We start from the raw sequence: 14,579 nt of genomic DNA, 5'->3' as shown, positions 1-14,579 counted from the left end.
AGATCGACAAACTTGAGAAGGAGGATACAGCCAAGGGTCTCGCCCAGCTTCAGATTGATTTTGATGACCTCGAGTGGCGCAGCCGACGTCTGAATGTTGAAATACATGGAATTCCTGAGACTGCAGGTGAAAATCTTTTAAATAAGGTAAATGATCTTGCGAAAACCATGAATTTGATGGAACTTGCTCCGACTGATATTTACACTATTCACAGTATGGCATCAAGGCCAGGTAGAGAATGTGAAGTGATCCTTCGCTTTGTCCACCAGGACCGTCGAGATATGTGGCTTGAAAAAAGAAAATCCTTGAGGCAGAAACAAGATCATGTTTACATAACTGAGAATATGACCAAGCGTTCCCGGGCTCTCTTAGTAGCAGTGAAAACCTGGGCTAGGAGAGTTGGCTATGACTTTGCATGGCATTCAAATGGGAAGGTCTTGGTGCGTAGAAAGAGTGGAGAACCTGCGCAGGTCATCAGGTGTGAGGATGACTTGTCAGCGTTGAGCAATTGATGTGTTTGTTTTTGAACTGTTCCTTAGTTTTTTTTCTTTTACTGCTCTGTAAAATGGCTGACGTCAGATATATCGCGCTTCGTGAGTTAGTGAAGCGGTTTTAAAGTGTACAAAGAGGATTTCTTAGATGCCCCCATTTAAATGTACAATCAATGGGAAACAAAGTAAATGAACTCGAGTGTGTGTTTAACCAAATGAAAGGTTGTTTTGATGTAGTTATGCTAACAGAAACCTGGCAATCAGATATTTCAGAAGAATTTGAACTACCTAATATGAAAACACTCTCTGTTTTTAGGTGAAGTCGTCGACAGGGTGGTGTCACTATGTTACTTGATAATTCTTTACCAGCCGTATTACTTGAAAATTTTATTTTAGTTACAGCTCATGACGAGATGTTGTGGGTTCACTTTGAAGATGTCATAGTTGCTGTATGTTACCGGCCACCTGATGGTAACTTGTCTGATTTTTTTGCATTTTTAGATGTTTTCTTAACATTTGTAAATTAACACCAATACACCGTTATATTGGGTGGTGATTTCAATACTGACATGGGGCATGACGGCACGAAAAAGCGTGACTTTGAAACTACTATTGCATGCAATGGTTGCGAAAACATCATAAATAGATCCACTAGAATTACTCTGTCTTCAGAGACCACCACGGACTTATTTATCACAAACTGTGATCTGCCGTGTGTGACCTGTGCCGTCCTTACGTATCCTATTAGTGATCACATGCCGATATGTTGTTCTGTAAAAACAGGTGCACCTACGTTAATTCAGAGTGAGATTCCTTATAGTTATCAACATGTCTCGCCAGCTGCTTTAGATGCCTTCTGTTCAGAGACTGGCACTTTGCATAGGGACAAAGTTTCTAACTCAAATGATGCAAATACAGCCTATGACGCTTTTGTAGAATCCTTTATTTGTATAAACAAAAAACACTTCCCTTATATACAATGGAATAAACGTAAAGGTTGTCGTAAACCTTGGCTGACGCGCGAACTCCTACGTAAAATTGACAAAAAAAGACAGATTATTCCGGAAATTCATGCGCATGCGCGTCGAAACGGACCTAATTGCTTTCAAACAGTTCCGAAATGCCTTAAGTAAAGAAATTAAGAAATCAAAGGAGCTGTATTACATACAAGCATTTACTTTGTGCTCAAAACGAGCAGATGTTTTATGGACTAAAATAAAGTCTTTGATGGGCCGAAATCCGAGAACAAATTAAGGAGGTGCTCCATGATGGAAACTTGGTCAGTGGAGAGGATATGGCCAATGTTCTTAATGATTACTTCGTTTACACAGACTTTAACGACAGATCACCCGCTGCTTGCCGAACTCTGGGTTCAGACACTACAAACACATTTTTCTTAGCAGGTACTATTGAACTAGAAGTCCGCACAGTATTCCTTGGCTTAAGAAACAGACGCAGCTGTGACGCAGATGTCATGCAAATAAAACCAGTGAAATATGTTATTGATCAGATTAGTCCAGCACTAAAACACATATTTATTCTGTATTTCGACAGGGGTTTTTCCTTCAGAAATGCAAACAGCACGCGTAATAGCTCTCTGCAAAAAGGGGAACAAGCATTACGTAGCCAATTATCAACCGATATCTATTCTCCCCGTATTTTCTAAAGGTTTCGAAAAAATTATTTTTAGTCGTTTATCCTGTTTTTGCACCAAATATGTCCTGACAAAATCGCAATATGGCTTCCAAAAACATAAGCCTACAGAACTCGCCCTACTGGATCAAAAAGAATACATCTTACAACAGTTCGAACAAAAAAATAATGTCGTCGGAATTTTTGTGGATTTCACACAAGCATTTGACTACATTCACCAAGGTATCTTATTTGAAAAATTAAACCATTATGGCATTCGTGGGCTCCCACTCGTGTTACTTAAAAGCTATCTGGTGCATAGATGTCAATTTGTTTCTATAAATGATTTCGTATCAGATAAGAAGGCAAATTCAGATGTACCACAGGGGAGCATTCTTGGTCCTTTATTGTTCACTTTATATATTAATGACATAGTCCATATCTCCCCAGAAGTTTATTATCTATGCAATGATATATTATGCAGATGATAGATGATATAAATGAATATATTTGTCACCTCAGCATCAGATCTTATTCTTTCTAGTAAAGCTAATGATGTCTTACAGAAGTTAGACAACTAGACAAGTAACAATAAGTTAAAAATAAATGCAACTAAAACAAAAGCCATAGTTTTTCATTCGAAAGGTCAACAAGTGACCTTCCAGAATAACCTTGTGATTTAGAGGCTCAGATATAGAAATAGTGAAGTCGGTGAAAGTACTTGGGGTACATTCCTCCAGTTCTTAGCAGTGGGATGACCACGTCAATATTATTCAAATGTGTCAGCACGTATGTAAACATGAACACATACTCATTGACCCAAGTCCGTCCGATGTTCGGTTTCAAACCCTATTACTTCAGCACAGCAGCTCAATGTGCTACCCATTCAACCACTGACTAGCCTGTGACACAGGTAGGCTGGAACACGGTTAGATACACAGATACATAGATAGCTTCCGGGAAGTGCCTGAAGCTATGCTAATGCATTAAAATGCATTAGCATTTAGCATTAGAGGCTCAGATATAGGAATAGTGAAGTCAGTGAAAGTACATGGGGTACATTTCGTCATTTCTTTGCAATGGGATGACCACGTCAATAATCAAATAAAATTAAGTCAGATAACTGGAATGTTAAGCCATATCCGGTACCTTATCCTCAACTCAGTGAGGTTATTGATATACAAATCACTGTTTAGTTCTTATCTTAACTACTGCTATTTGGTTTGGAGAACAACTACAGAAACAAACTTAACGAAATTACTGAGAATACAGAAGAAAATACTGAGGCTGATAGACAACGCTATAGTTCTAGCACCTATAGTGACCCACTATTTCAAAAATATAGGATAATCAAAGTGAATGACCTATATCAATACAGACTACTAAGAGTACTGTCTTAGCTGCAAACGCTCCAACTTTTTGTTTGTGGAGATGGCAAATTTTTGCTTAAAGGAGAAGGCCTATGAAACAAGAAATACAGAAATGTGGAACGTTCCTTACTTTCGTACCATTTATGGCTTTCAGATGCTTCAATGTACCCTTCCACGAATTCTAAATAATTACGCTAGCAAAGGTATAGATGTGTCTCGTTTAAGTGTCACAGAATTAGTGGATCTTTTTGTTGTATAAACTCTGTAGCAATTTATTTAAATGCAGAATATTGCAGCAGTTTTCTTCGTTGTATAAGCTATGTATAAACTATGTTTTCAGTTTTCCTTTATGTCTTGATCACTACGTAAAACAATGTGTCACTTAAAAAAAAAAGGAAAAATTGCTGTGATATTGTGACGTCCTTCAGCTGCTGCCATTGTTCACAAAGGGGGCGGAGGATCCCTGAAGCCGTCATTTGAATGGCTTTTCCCTCCGCCTCCCGTTACGCTGTACTGTGACGAAGCAAGCAAACAAACAAACAAATAAATAAATAAATAAATAAATCACTACCACACAGGCAGCAAACTCTCAAGCAGACTAAGTGAAACATTTTGCTATGACCACTTGGCCAACCTGAAAGGCACTCACATCTCCCACCAGTCATCCCCAGCTGGCGTCCGTTTCTCATTTAAAGCCACCATGCTCAGTGGATCTCAAAATACATGATGCATGCTCACATTTGACTTGGCACTCCTGTTTAACCTTACAGCATGTTCTGCACAGACACATACCAGCTGTGTGAAGTGGCGTTCTTTTGTTTTTGCTGCTAGTGTTCCATGCATCTGGAAACATGTCCAAGAGGCAGGACATTATATGTACATGGCCTTCCCTGCAAAAAGAAGAGGGTCACATCAGAGCTGCCAAGTGAATAAAGCTGTGGCTAAAATGTCACCTGCATGAGATGTGAAATGGCGTCCAACCATCCTTATTTCGAAGGTTTGTATTGGCACCCCTTGCAACTAGTGTTTGAACCACTTCCAAGTGATTCTTTGTACATGCCAACATAAGTGGCGTCCTGCAGGCAAATAAAAATAAGGTACTGTTTTCCGAGGGCATTTGAAGAAACACACACACGCACACACACACACACACACACACACACACACAATATATATATACATATATATAGTCTGCGGCATTATTTAACTTTACATTTATTCCGAGTACAGAGGCAGAGCGAGAATTATATAAGTTATAACAGTAAAAGCTTTAGAATTAAAGTACCGTATCGTTTGACGACGAAAAGCGCTTATGAGGTCATACACGGTGTAGTCATTGAGTAAATAGTGGATGTGTTAACTGGAACAATAAAGACTAAACGACACAGAGCGATGTGGTGGCATGGACACCACAGAACTTCTCGTTCAGAACCATATCTCACCAGTCAGCCCTTTTTAGAGGATCTATCTGGCATCCTTGATGAATAAGAAACTGCACTACATCAAGTCGAGATGACTGAGCAGCTTCATGCAACGGCCTTTTGCCGTCGTGGTTTTGGCTTTCAAGGAGCGTCAGGCAACTGACTTCCTTGCAGATGAATCTGCAACAGAAGGAATTTGTTTTCTAGTCGTAGCTCGCAACCCGGGCCGGCCCTGCCTTACCGAAGTACTTTCAGGGATCCGCATCGAGATGCAACGTGAGCCAAGGTGTCGCCACACTTCTCGTAGGTGATTTTTTGCACGTACTGCGCAATCTGTTCGACACTGTCGCCGCATTCTTTGCTGAGAATGAGCCTCATATCACTTATGCTATCACGCTGTGCATGCTCCATAAGCCTCTGTTTTGTTTGATCTGGGCTGCAGTACAGCATATCGAATACGACGGCGGGTGTAATATCATGTAGTATGCACAGCACGCTCAAAGCTAGAAGTCTATGCTAGAAGGCCCAGCCCAACCGCCCAAGCCCAACACCTACCGATACCTCGATACGAAACTTTCTCTAGGTCGATGCCATGGCAGCCGCGTTGTCCGTAACAACGCCTCCTATAATATACAATGCCTGGAACGTGAGCCGCAAACGCGCTGCCCTGCCCTCGACTGTACTCTCCTCCTTTTGGTACGGTGGCGAGCGCCTCTTGCGGCCAGCCCTTGTATACACGCCGGTGGCACGGCTACCGGGAGCCAGCCGGGAGCGACGTCGGCAGCCAAGTGGCTGGCGCGTCGTGAGCTTTCGGCGGCGGCGGCAGTGGTTGCCATGGGGACCGGTACGGTGGCGCGCGCCGTCCTGCGGCGCATGGTCGCAAAACTCGGCAGAGAGCTCCCTATGGAAAAGAGAGCGACGTTCCAGGCATATAGCTATAGGAGGCGTTGTCCGTAAACTCGGTTCCTGGCCCTCTCCTATGCCCTCTCCCTTTACTCTCCTCCGGATGGATGGATGGATGTTATGAGCGTCCCCTTTGGAACGGGGCGGTGGCTTGCGCCGCCAAGCTCTTGCTACTATGCTGCCTAATATCCACGAGACTAATATCCTACCTAGGTTAACCAATGAGAAAAAAAAAAAAACACTATGAACTACCACGTACAAATTTTCTGATACCCTATTGCTAACTGTGCTTTTGTACGTCTCCGTCCTTTGTCGTTTCCCTACTTTTCTTCCACCAATCCTCCAATCGCCTCTTACTGATGTCTATTGCGGACCTGTTTGCTTTACCACTGCTCCCGCTGAACCCGAGGGCTTCAAGGAGGCCAGTGGTGCCTAAATCGACCGCCGGATAGATGTCTTCACATTCTAATAAAATAGGCGGTAACTGGTGACACGCGCGTGGTAGAAGCGAAATGCCATACCAAAACGCTGCTGCCACGCACGGAAGTGACGTCACAGTTATGATGACGTTGTTTAAACAAGTATGGCGTGTTCTGGTTTATAGTTTGGCAGTGACTACAGTGACGGGGCCCGGCACTTTAACATCTGTACTACAGTGACGGGGCCCGGTACTTTAACATATGCGTGCACTACAGTGACGGGGCCCGGCACTTTAACATCTGTACTACAGTGACGGGGCCCGGCATTTTAACATATACACTACAGTGACGGGGCCCGTCTCCTTAACCACAGACGGGACCGGCACTTTACGTCAACACTGTAGCGACGTCAATGTCCGCACAAGCTTCTTTCAAACATTCTATGCAAACAACTTCGAGCACTTCACGGCAGGCAGTGAACTTTATGAAGGTCTTGAGGAGCGACTCCGAAACCCCCTTATGAGGGAGGGGGCCGCCGCGAGCCGTTCCGACGTTGGGAAGGGCAGGCCGTGCCTGACCGCCTCCTCCCACTCTTCTTCTGTGGTGAGATGACCTTGGTCCCGTAACGAGGGACACCGCCAGAGCATGTGTTCTAAAGTGCAGAATGGATCTCCGCAATCCGGATACCTGCGCCGCACGGACGCGGCGTTAGGTTGCCCCTGTGATCCACCACGGCCGCCGCGAGCCGGTCGGACTAACCATATTGGGCGACGTCGACGAACGCGACCGATCGTGGATCGTCGGCGACGGATCCGAGAAGTACGGCCGCTCGGGCCCGGCGTGTGCCTACATTGCGTTGCGGGTGCACGTTGCGCGGGAACGGCGAGACCGTGACGGCCTCCCGCGACCACGCGTCGAGCACGCACCGCCTTTCCCTGACGGGTTAAAGTCCAGCGCCTCCAGGATCCGCCTCCCCGCAGGCGAAGAAGCGAGCCTGGCAACCTGGACTAACTTCTGTGACCCAACTTCATCGAAAGTGTTGTGGACCCCCAGCTGCATGAGCTTCTTGGTGCTGGCGCCTATGGGGATGCCAAGCACTTCACGGACCGCGGTATTTTATTCCAGTACTGTCCACAACACCACGTGAATTTCACAATGTCAGCAACTTCCGTGCAGTAATCGAATACATTGATTGCACACATACAGATCGAACGACCGCAATGGGTACTTGTCCACGAATGTACAATCTTTTGCGTATGCACTGTAACACGTATGATGATTATAATAAAGAAAGAAAGTTCACTGTAATGGAAGGCGAACGGTAAAAACACATTTAAAAAGGCACGGCCCATGTTCCTGCTTGTGTAGCACCAGACAATGAATATTCTACTGAATTAAGAAAAAGAAGCAGCGGGTAATTGCTCGCTTAGAAGACCGATAAACATGCAGTTCGATGAAATTTGAGAAATAATGATATTGAAGCTTCCAAGACTTTAGAAGAAAAGAAAAACAAAATTAAGACTGAATCATCGCGACGGAACATCACAAGTCGCCGTAGGCGTCGAAGACCCTAGCTATAACGAAATTATTTTTGAACAGCTCCGACAGTGTCCATGCAACAGTGGTAGCTTGCGTACTGTCAAGTGCTCATATGCTGCGGCATAAAGCTCACGGCACGGTGCGAAAACGTGCTCGGCGCGAAAGCGAAGCATTGCGCGAGGACATGCATGCAGACGCGAAGTCGGTCACCGCGAACCCGTGCGATCGCTGCATTGCAGCTTCATTCTGTTATGCTACATTTATTTACACAGACAGCCATCCCACTATAAGAACATATTTCACATAGTTTTCTCAGCGATTGCTTACGTTTCGCGCAAACCGGTTCGGTGGAATCGATTGCGGCGACCGCTCGCAGTGTCCCAGCTTACTGTACGTAGTAGGCAAAGAGATAGCGTTTGTAAACCATTCTGTGCTTTCTGTTTGTCCAACCCGCCGTGGTTGCTCAGTGGCTATGGTGTTAGGCTGCTGAGCACGAGGTCGCGGGATCGAATCCCGGCCACGGCGGCCGCATTTCGATGGGGGCGAAATGCGAAAACACCCGTGTACTTAGATTTAGGTGCACGTTAAAGAACCCCAGGTGGTCAAAATTTCCGGAGTCCCCCACTACGGCGTGCCTCATAATCAGAAAGTGGTTTTGGCACGTAAAACCCCATATATTATTATTATTATTTCTGTTTGTCCAACATGATTATTTTAAAGGTAGAATACTGCCATTTCGAGAGTACTTGCAAAATTGCTCAGGAGGGCTGCCGCTACAGTGGCTAGAAAGGGGAAGTGTGATTATCCCCGAGCGGCCACTATGGGAGTCGCTGACGCTGCCTAGCGATGCCACCACCAGATGGCGCTCGATCCCGTTTACACGTCGTCGTCGAGTTGATCGCTTTTACAGCGGGTGACTGCGAGTTTTCTACACGTGTTGTCGGAGTTTTTTCAGTCTGCTTGCTAAGATTTTCGTCGAAGTTTGTGCGAATGACGCACAATGAGCCGCCGTCAAAGCCATTGTTTTGTGCCCGGATGCGCGATTGGTTACAAGTCATGCAAGAACAAGTTTTCATTGTTCGGAGTCCCGAAGGAAGACGCCGTGTTTCAGAAGTGGCAAAGGAACATACCGAGAGCAGACAAGCCGCTTGAATGCAACGCAGCCGTATGGGAGCTGCCTTTCGATCAGCAGTTCATCTCACGACACTTTGAACACTCAATTGACGGCCAAACAGTGCTCTTGGACCGAAGCAGGCCACTTCTTCTGCCGGGCGCCGTACCGACGATATTTCCAAATGTACCAAAGTACCTCTCCAAGGCAGTTCCGAAGAAAAGAAAGCCTTAAGAGAGGTCAAGCTTGCATTCCCTAGTGCCATCAAAAAGGCGTCGAAAGGATGGGCCGCTGCAACCACCTTCGCAAAACGATGTTGATCACCTTGATCTACCTGTGCCTTCCGACAATGAAGACGCACATCACTATAAGAATGTCCGTCTTCCGTTCAGCCGGTGGGGAAAGCACATTCTCAGCGAAGAACCGTTAAAGGTAGATTACCGTTATATTTGCTGACTTCCCGCCTGAGCCAGGATCCCATGGAGAAGTTGTTTGGCATAATTCGCCAGTTTTCGGGATGTAATGATCATCCAACCTCAGCACAGTTCCTTACTGCTGTTAACTGTCTGAGCTTCAATAATTTAGTAAAAGCTCTAGACACAGGCAACTGCTTAGGTGGCGCAATCGTGTCATTTGTCGGACCAGCTGAGGCAGCCCACCAAGTGGACAACTTGACTGGTGCAGGAAGAATTGACGAAGCCTCCAGCGTGCTTGAAACATCATCCTTGTGCACTGATCATCCTTATCCGGGGAAGCATAGTGATGCAAGGCTGGTATTTTATTTGGCTGTCTATGTGGCCCGACGGAAAATACTAACAACGAAATGTCGGGACTGCTTTGAGCAGCTGCTGACATCGGTTGAGAATTCAGATGAAGCTCTCTCATCTTTCACCCAATTTTGTGATAAAGGAGGGCTTCTATATCTCTCAAAGCAACTTTTTTCATTCGTGGAAGCTTTGGAGGATAGCTTCACAATGTGCACATGGTTCAGTTGGAAGAAAGTCCAAAGAGATAGCGTCACCGATATTTTGCATTGTATGCAACACGTGCCTTCCATTGGTTGTGATGCCCACAAAGAAGCACTGTCAAGCAATATAGTGAATTTTTTTTATCTTGACACGACTTCACTTTTACATCAAGTCTTTGAACAAAGAAAGAATAACGCGAGAAAAAAAGAAACATCTGAAGATGCGCCGCACTACATAATCAACATAACAATGCGGATGCTCACTTTGCCTAATCTTAACTTGCTGAATAAAACTGATAAAAATTAAGAAGCTTGTGTGGATCTCAGTTATTTTTTATTTTCATACACAGTGCTATATGGTGCCTGTTTGTTAGGAATTAGTAGTCAACACCAGCATGCCAGCAATTTTGAATCTCCAGTAATGCAGGTCATCTCACAAGGTGAACCGATTAACTAACTCAGACCTCACGGGTTAATGAGGAGCAAGATCGGCAGGAGGGCACGGAGGCAGTTACAATAAGGTCATTTTCGCAGTATTATTTAGAAGCTAATGCCGCGGTCGTGATAAATTAGTTTCGGATATAAGTCAAACATGGCGCCGTTCAACAGATCAGCGTCGCTTGTCGAATGGATAAACGCAGATCTCGGCACTAATACGCTCTGTGTTTAGTCTAGTAAACATGTGAAACTGCGATCGCGTGGCCTCCGCTGTAGAATCAACGCCACCAGACGCATGTACGGATTAGGCAGCTGTAAATGCATTTTGGACCGGCTTTTGCAACAGCGCAAAGCGAAGTGCGGAGGCCATGCGATCGTAGCTGCCTCAGATATGGCTTCGCTAATCTAAAAAAAGGAATGTAGAACACCAAGCTGCCTCAGTGCCGCGGCTGGAATGCCACAGTGCCTACAGCAGACCGCCGCCTCCGAGCGACGTGTAAGCGAATGCGAGCGCCACCTGAGCGGAACATCCGAGAAGCCCACGCGAGAGGAGGCGCCTTGCGCACACTTCCCCTATTCTAGCCACTGTACTGCCGCGTAGTATGTTTATTTAACCTTTATTTAACGCCGACGCATGTGAGGCGCTTCCGACAGATGGTGACTCCGTAAGTCGTCCTCGCCCCCAATACCGACATCTTTATAGTGACGGCCCCGTCGGTGTAGTGTTGTTGTTAAAGCGACGGGCCCCGTCACCGTAGTGTGGATGTTAAAGTACCGGGCCCCGTCACTGTAGCGCAGATGTTAAAGTGCCGGGCCCCGTCACTGTAGTCACTACCTTATAGTTTTGCGCGCGCTGCTGGAGCTGCTTCAGCGTTTCAGCTTAGCTAAAACACAATTTTACGGTTTCTTACTGTGTTGTGTGATAGAATGTTGTTCTAGTTAATTGCGCTGAAAGAACCGGATGGTGTTCGAGCTTGCGATCTCGAGCCACACTTGGTTGGTAGTGTGGTCTTGTGCAGCCCCTGTTATGTTTTTCAGTGCTGTTGCTCTTGCTTGTTGAATTTACTGATGTGAATGGAGCATATGTGGGCTCTCAGTTTGGCAGAACTTTTTGCTGTTATGGTAAAAACGTTTAAACTCGTTCCAAATGCTTGTTGCTGCAGTTGCCGCTTAGTGTTGTGCATCGATCGCGGGGAAAAAAAAACAAATGTTTCATCCTTCGTAGGATTGCTGTTGCAGATATCGCCTAAGTAAGTGAGCTGTTGCAATTTTTATATGGCGCTCGATGTCGCATTTACCTGTACTGTTTCTTGTCTTGCATGTTCATACTGTTCCCTTGTTTATCGGATTTTGGCGGCTAGCGAATCGCGACTTGCTTGAGCACCTGCTCGCCACAGTTCTAAAGGAACATGTTGAGCAACCCCAATGTTAACTATGAAGACAAATATTGCAGAACGTGGCCCAGCCGCTCATAGTTCTACTTTGGCTCAATACATCGACGTCAATGCCGACGCGCACCACTTCTGCGTTTTCGAGCTCGAGAGCAGTGTGTCGACGTGGTGTCCAAGGCCAAACAGACATCCGACTTTGCCAGAAGGCGTACACACAACTTAAAGAATCGCTACATACGACACACCCTGCAATATGCATGATCCGTGTCGACACCATATGCAGTCGGCGTTGTGCTACAACGACTCTTCGAAACCGACAGTCCAAATGAGGCGACATGTCGTGCTGTTTCGTGGATGCAGCACAGTTCGTTCGAAGCTTCTGTAGCTTCGTAACGGCAACGTTATTCGTACTCGCCGATATTACACAGTGATTCAATACTACAGTACACACCACACAGCCACAAGGAATCGCAACGGTCCTCCCATTGCGTGCACGCGTGTGTAAGCGCCGACAGTCATTTTCGATTTTGAAACGCAGCACAAAATAAATGCTTTATTTATTTAGGCGTAGTGTATTTAACAACAAAACGATAACGTTAGCATTTCATGTATTTTTTACTAAGTTTTCTTTTTGTGACGTCATAATGTGTGGCAGCAGCGGACTCTGTAGAGGGCGCTACGCGCCATGCGTTCTATATATGTGGTTGTGGAATAAAGGTTCATGCATTCGTTCGGTCAAGGGGCTCCGAGTCACTTGTGTAGACGCGGCTAGCGTCTGTCAGCACCCCACGTCGTACATGGTGTCAGAAGTGGTCGCCGTTCGCTCTCCCTAATGGCGAACAAGCCGGACGCTGCTGTGTTTGTCGGGGTACCTGGACTCCAACAGCCATCGAACTTCGACTTCGCCGACCCAAGTGCATGGCCTACCTGGATTGAGCAGTTCGAGGACTATGCCTACGCTACAGGATTGCACCAAGCTACCGACGAGGTTCGGGTACGAACGCTTCTTTATTGCATGGGTGTTCAAGGTCGACGCGTGCTGGCGTCTTTCAACTTGTCGGCCGAAGAAGTTCAGTCGTACAGCGTTGTTAAAAGCAAGTTCACCTCGTATTTCGTGCACCCGCTAAACGAAGTTCACGAGAGTTATCGTTTTCACAAGCGGACGCAGCAAGAAGACGAGAGCGTCGATGCCTTTTATTCCGCGTTGCGAAACATGGTAAAAAGATGCAACTACGGCTCAGCGTCCACTGAGGACAGGCTCGTTCGAGACCGATTTATTGTTGGTCTGCTGGACAGCAGGTTATCGGAGCAACTCTGCCGTACTTCTGACTTGACTCTCGACAAAACGCTTCTGCATGCACGGCTCCATGAAGATGCGGAACGAGAAAAACGCGAACGAGAAAGCCAGTTATCTGGGCCAGTCGCCGTGGATGTAGCGAAACACAGGCCAACGAGAAGGCCGTCGCGTATTCAAGCGTCGACAGCAAGAGAAACGCTCCTCGCCGGCGCGCACAGATCGTGTCACTTCTGCGGACGAGATGAGCATCAGCGGAAATTTTGTCCAGCCAACAAAGCTGTTTGCAAGTTTTGCAAAAAGAAAGGACACTTCGAAGCAGTTTGCTTAGCCAAACAGCGCACGCAAAGCCGACAGTCACATGCCATCGAGATGCATGCTGTCAAGAGCAGTCATGAGGCAAAGGCTAAGTTTGTTTGGGTCCACGTGAATGGAGTCCCACTCAAATTCAAGGTCGACTCAGGAGCAGAAGTTACCGTCGTTCCAAGCACTTTTTCAGGAGTACCGTCGCGACTCGAAAAACCGGAGGGTCTTCTCACCGGTCCAGGAAATTACCCTTTGAAAGTAACAGGCCAATTCACAGCTACGTTGGAGTGGAAGAGCCGCACCTGTGTACAGTCAGTGTACGTCATGCCTTCACAGTCTACACCTCTACTAGGCTACCCTGCTATCCTCGCATTGGGAGTCGTGAAGTTCATCGACGCCGCACAGCGACCTGAAAAGCAAGCTAGCTCTGCAAGCGACGCAACCCCAGGCCAGGACATCTTCGAAGGGCTTGGTACTGTAGGGGAGGAGTACACTATTCGACTCAAGCCAAATGCCAGGCCATTTGCTCTCAGTGTACCTCGCAGAATTCCCATTCCTCTGTACAACCAGGTAAAGGAGGAGCTGGACCAGATGGAAAAACAAGGTGTCATCAGGCGCATTACGGAGCCGACGCCATGGTGTGCCGGTCTGGTCGCAGTACCGAAGGCATCAGGAGGAATCCGAATATGTGTGGACTTAACAAAGCTCAACAAAGAAGTTCTCCGTGAAAAGCATGTGCTTCCAACGGTCGAATGGGTACTCGGGCAACTGGGCGACGCCAAAGTGTTCTCAAAGCTCGACGCGACAGCAGGATTTCACCAAGTGCGATTGTCCCGAGAATGTCAAGAGTATACCACATTCATCACACCATTTGGACGCTACTGCTACTGTCGTCTACCTTTTGGCTTGACTTCAGCACCGGAATATTTTCAGAGAGAAATGGCTCGAATTCTGGAGGGTCAACCGAACGTCGTCAACATGATAGATGACATTCTGGTTTTTGGCAAAGATCGAGAAGAGCACGACAAGCGACTTGTGGAGGTGCTTGAACGTCTAAAGACAGCCGGAGTTAAACTCAACAAGTCAAAATGCTGCTTCGGTCAAGACAAAGTAGATTTTCTGGGCGTGGTGATCGACGCCAACGGTATCTCGCCAAGTCCCAGCAAACTCGAGGCACTGCGCAACTTGGAGCCACCTAAGGACGTCGCCGGGGTTAGGCGATTCCTCGGCATGGCTAATCATATTGGTCGCTTCCTGCCCAACCTTTCGCAAGCAACCGCCCCTATTCGCGCTTTGC

At 46.5% G+C, this 14,579-nt stretch overlaps 1 protein-coding gene and 1 long non-coding RNA gene across 6 annotated transcripts in view; both read right to left on the bottom strand.

The window, feature by feature from the left end:
• The window catches only part of LOC135897528 (ankyrin repeat domain-containing protein 16-like), a 78,361-nt gene extending 72,898 nt beyond the window's left edge, over positions 1-5,463 (bottom strand). For 4 of the 5 annotated variants that reach the window (XM_065426170.1, XM_065426171.1, XM_065426169.1 and 1 more), the window contains exons 1-4: positions 5,156-5,463; positions 4,936-5,094; positions 4,447-4,569; positions 4,286-4,383 (exon numbers count right to left, since the gene is read on the bottom strand). In XM_065426170.1, coding sequence (XP_065282242.1) covers positions 4,286-4,383; positions 4,447-4,569; positions 4,936-5,094; positions 5,156-5,364 — 589 coding nt within the window. In that variant the 5' untranslated portion in view covers positions 5,365-5,463. The remainder of the gene's footprint in view (positions 1-4,285; positions 4,384-4,446; positions 4,570-4,935; positions 5,095-5,155) is intronic. The other variant, XM_065426173.1, reaches the window with a different exon arrangement.
• LOC135897533 (uncharacterized) lies at positions 1,414-4,279 on the bottom strand. The gene is made up of 2 exons (XR_010563077.1): positions 4,143-4,279; positions 1,414-4,006 (listed from the first exon to the last, which is right to left on the bottom strand). It is a non-coding gene; the product is annotated as an uncharacterized lncRNA (long non-coding RNA).
• Positions 5,464-14,579: the final 9,116 nt, after the last annotated feature.

The sequence above is a fragment of the Dermacentor albipictus genome, chromosome 5, assembly GCF_038994185.2.
Source record: "Dermacentor albipictus isolate Rhodes 1998 colony chromosome 5, USDA_Dalb.pri_finalv2, whole genome shotgun sequence".
Lineage (NCBI taxonomy): Eukaryota > Metazoa > Arthropoda > Arachnida > Ixodida > Ixodidae > Dermacentor > Dermacentor albipictus.
The sequence above is the reverse complement of the archived record's forward strand: the minus strand, read 5'-3'. Positions and strand labels throughout refer to the sequence as shown.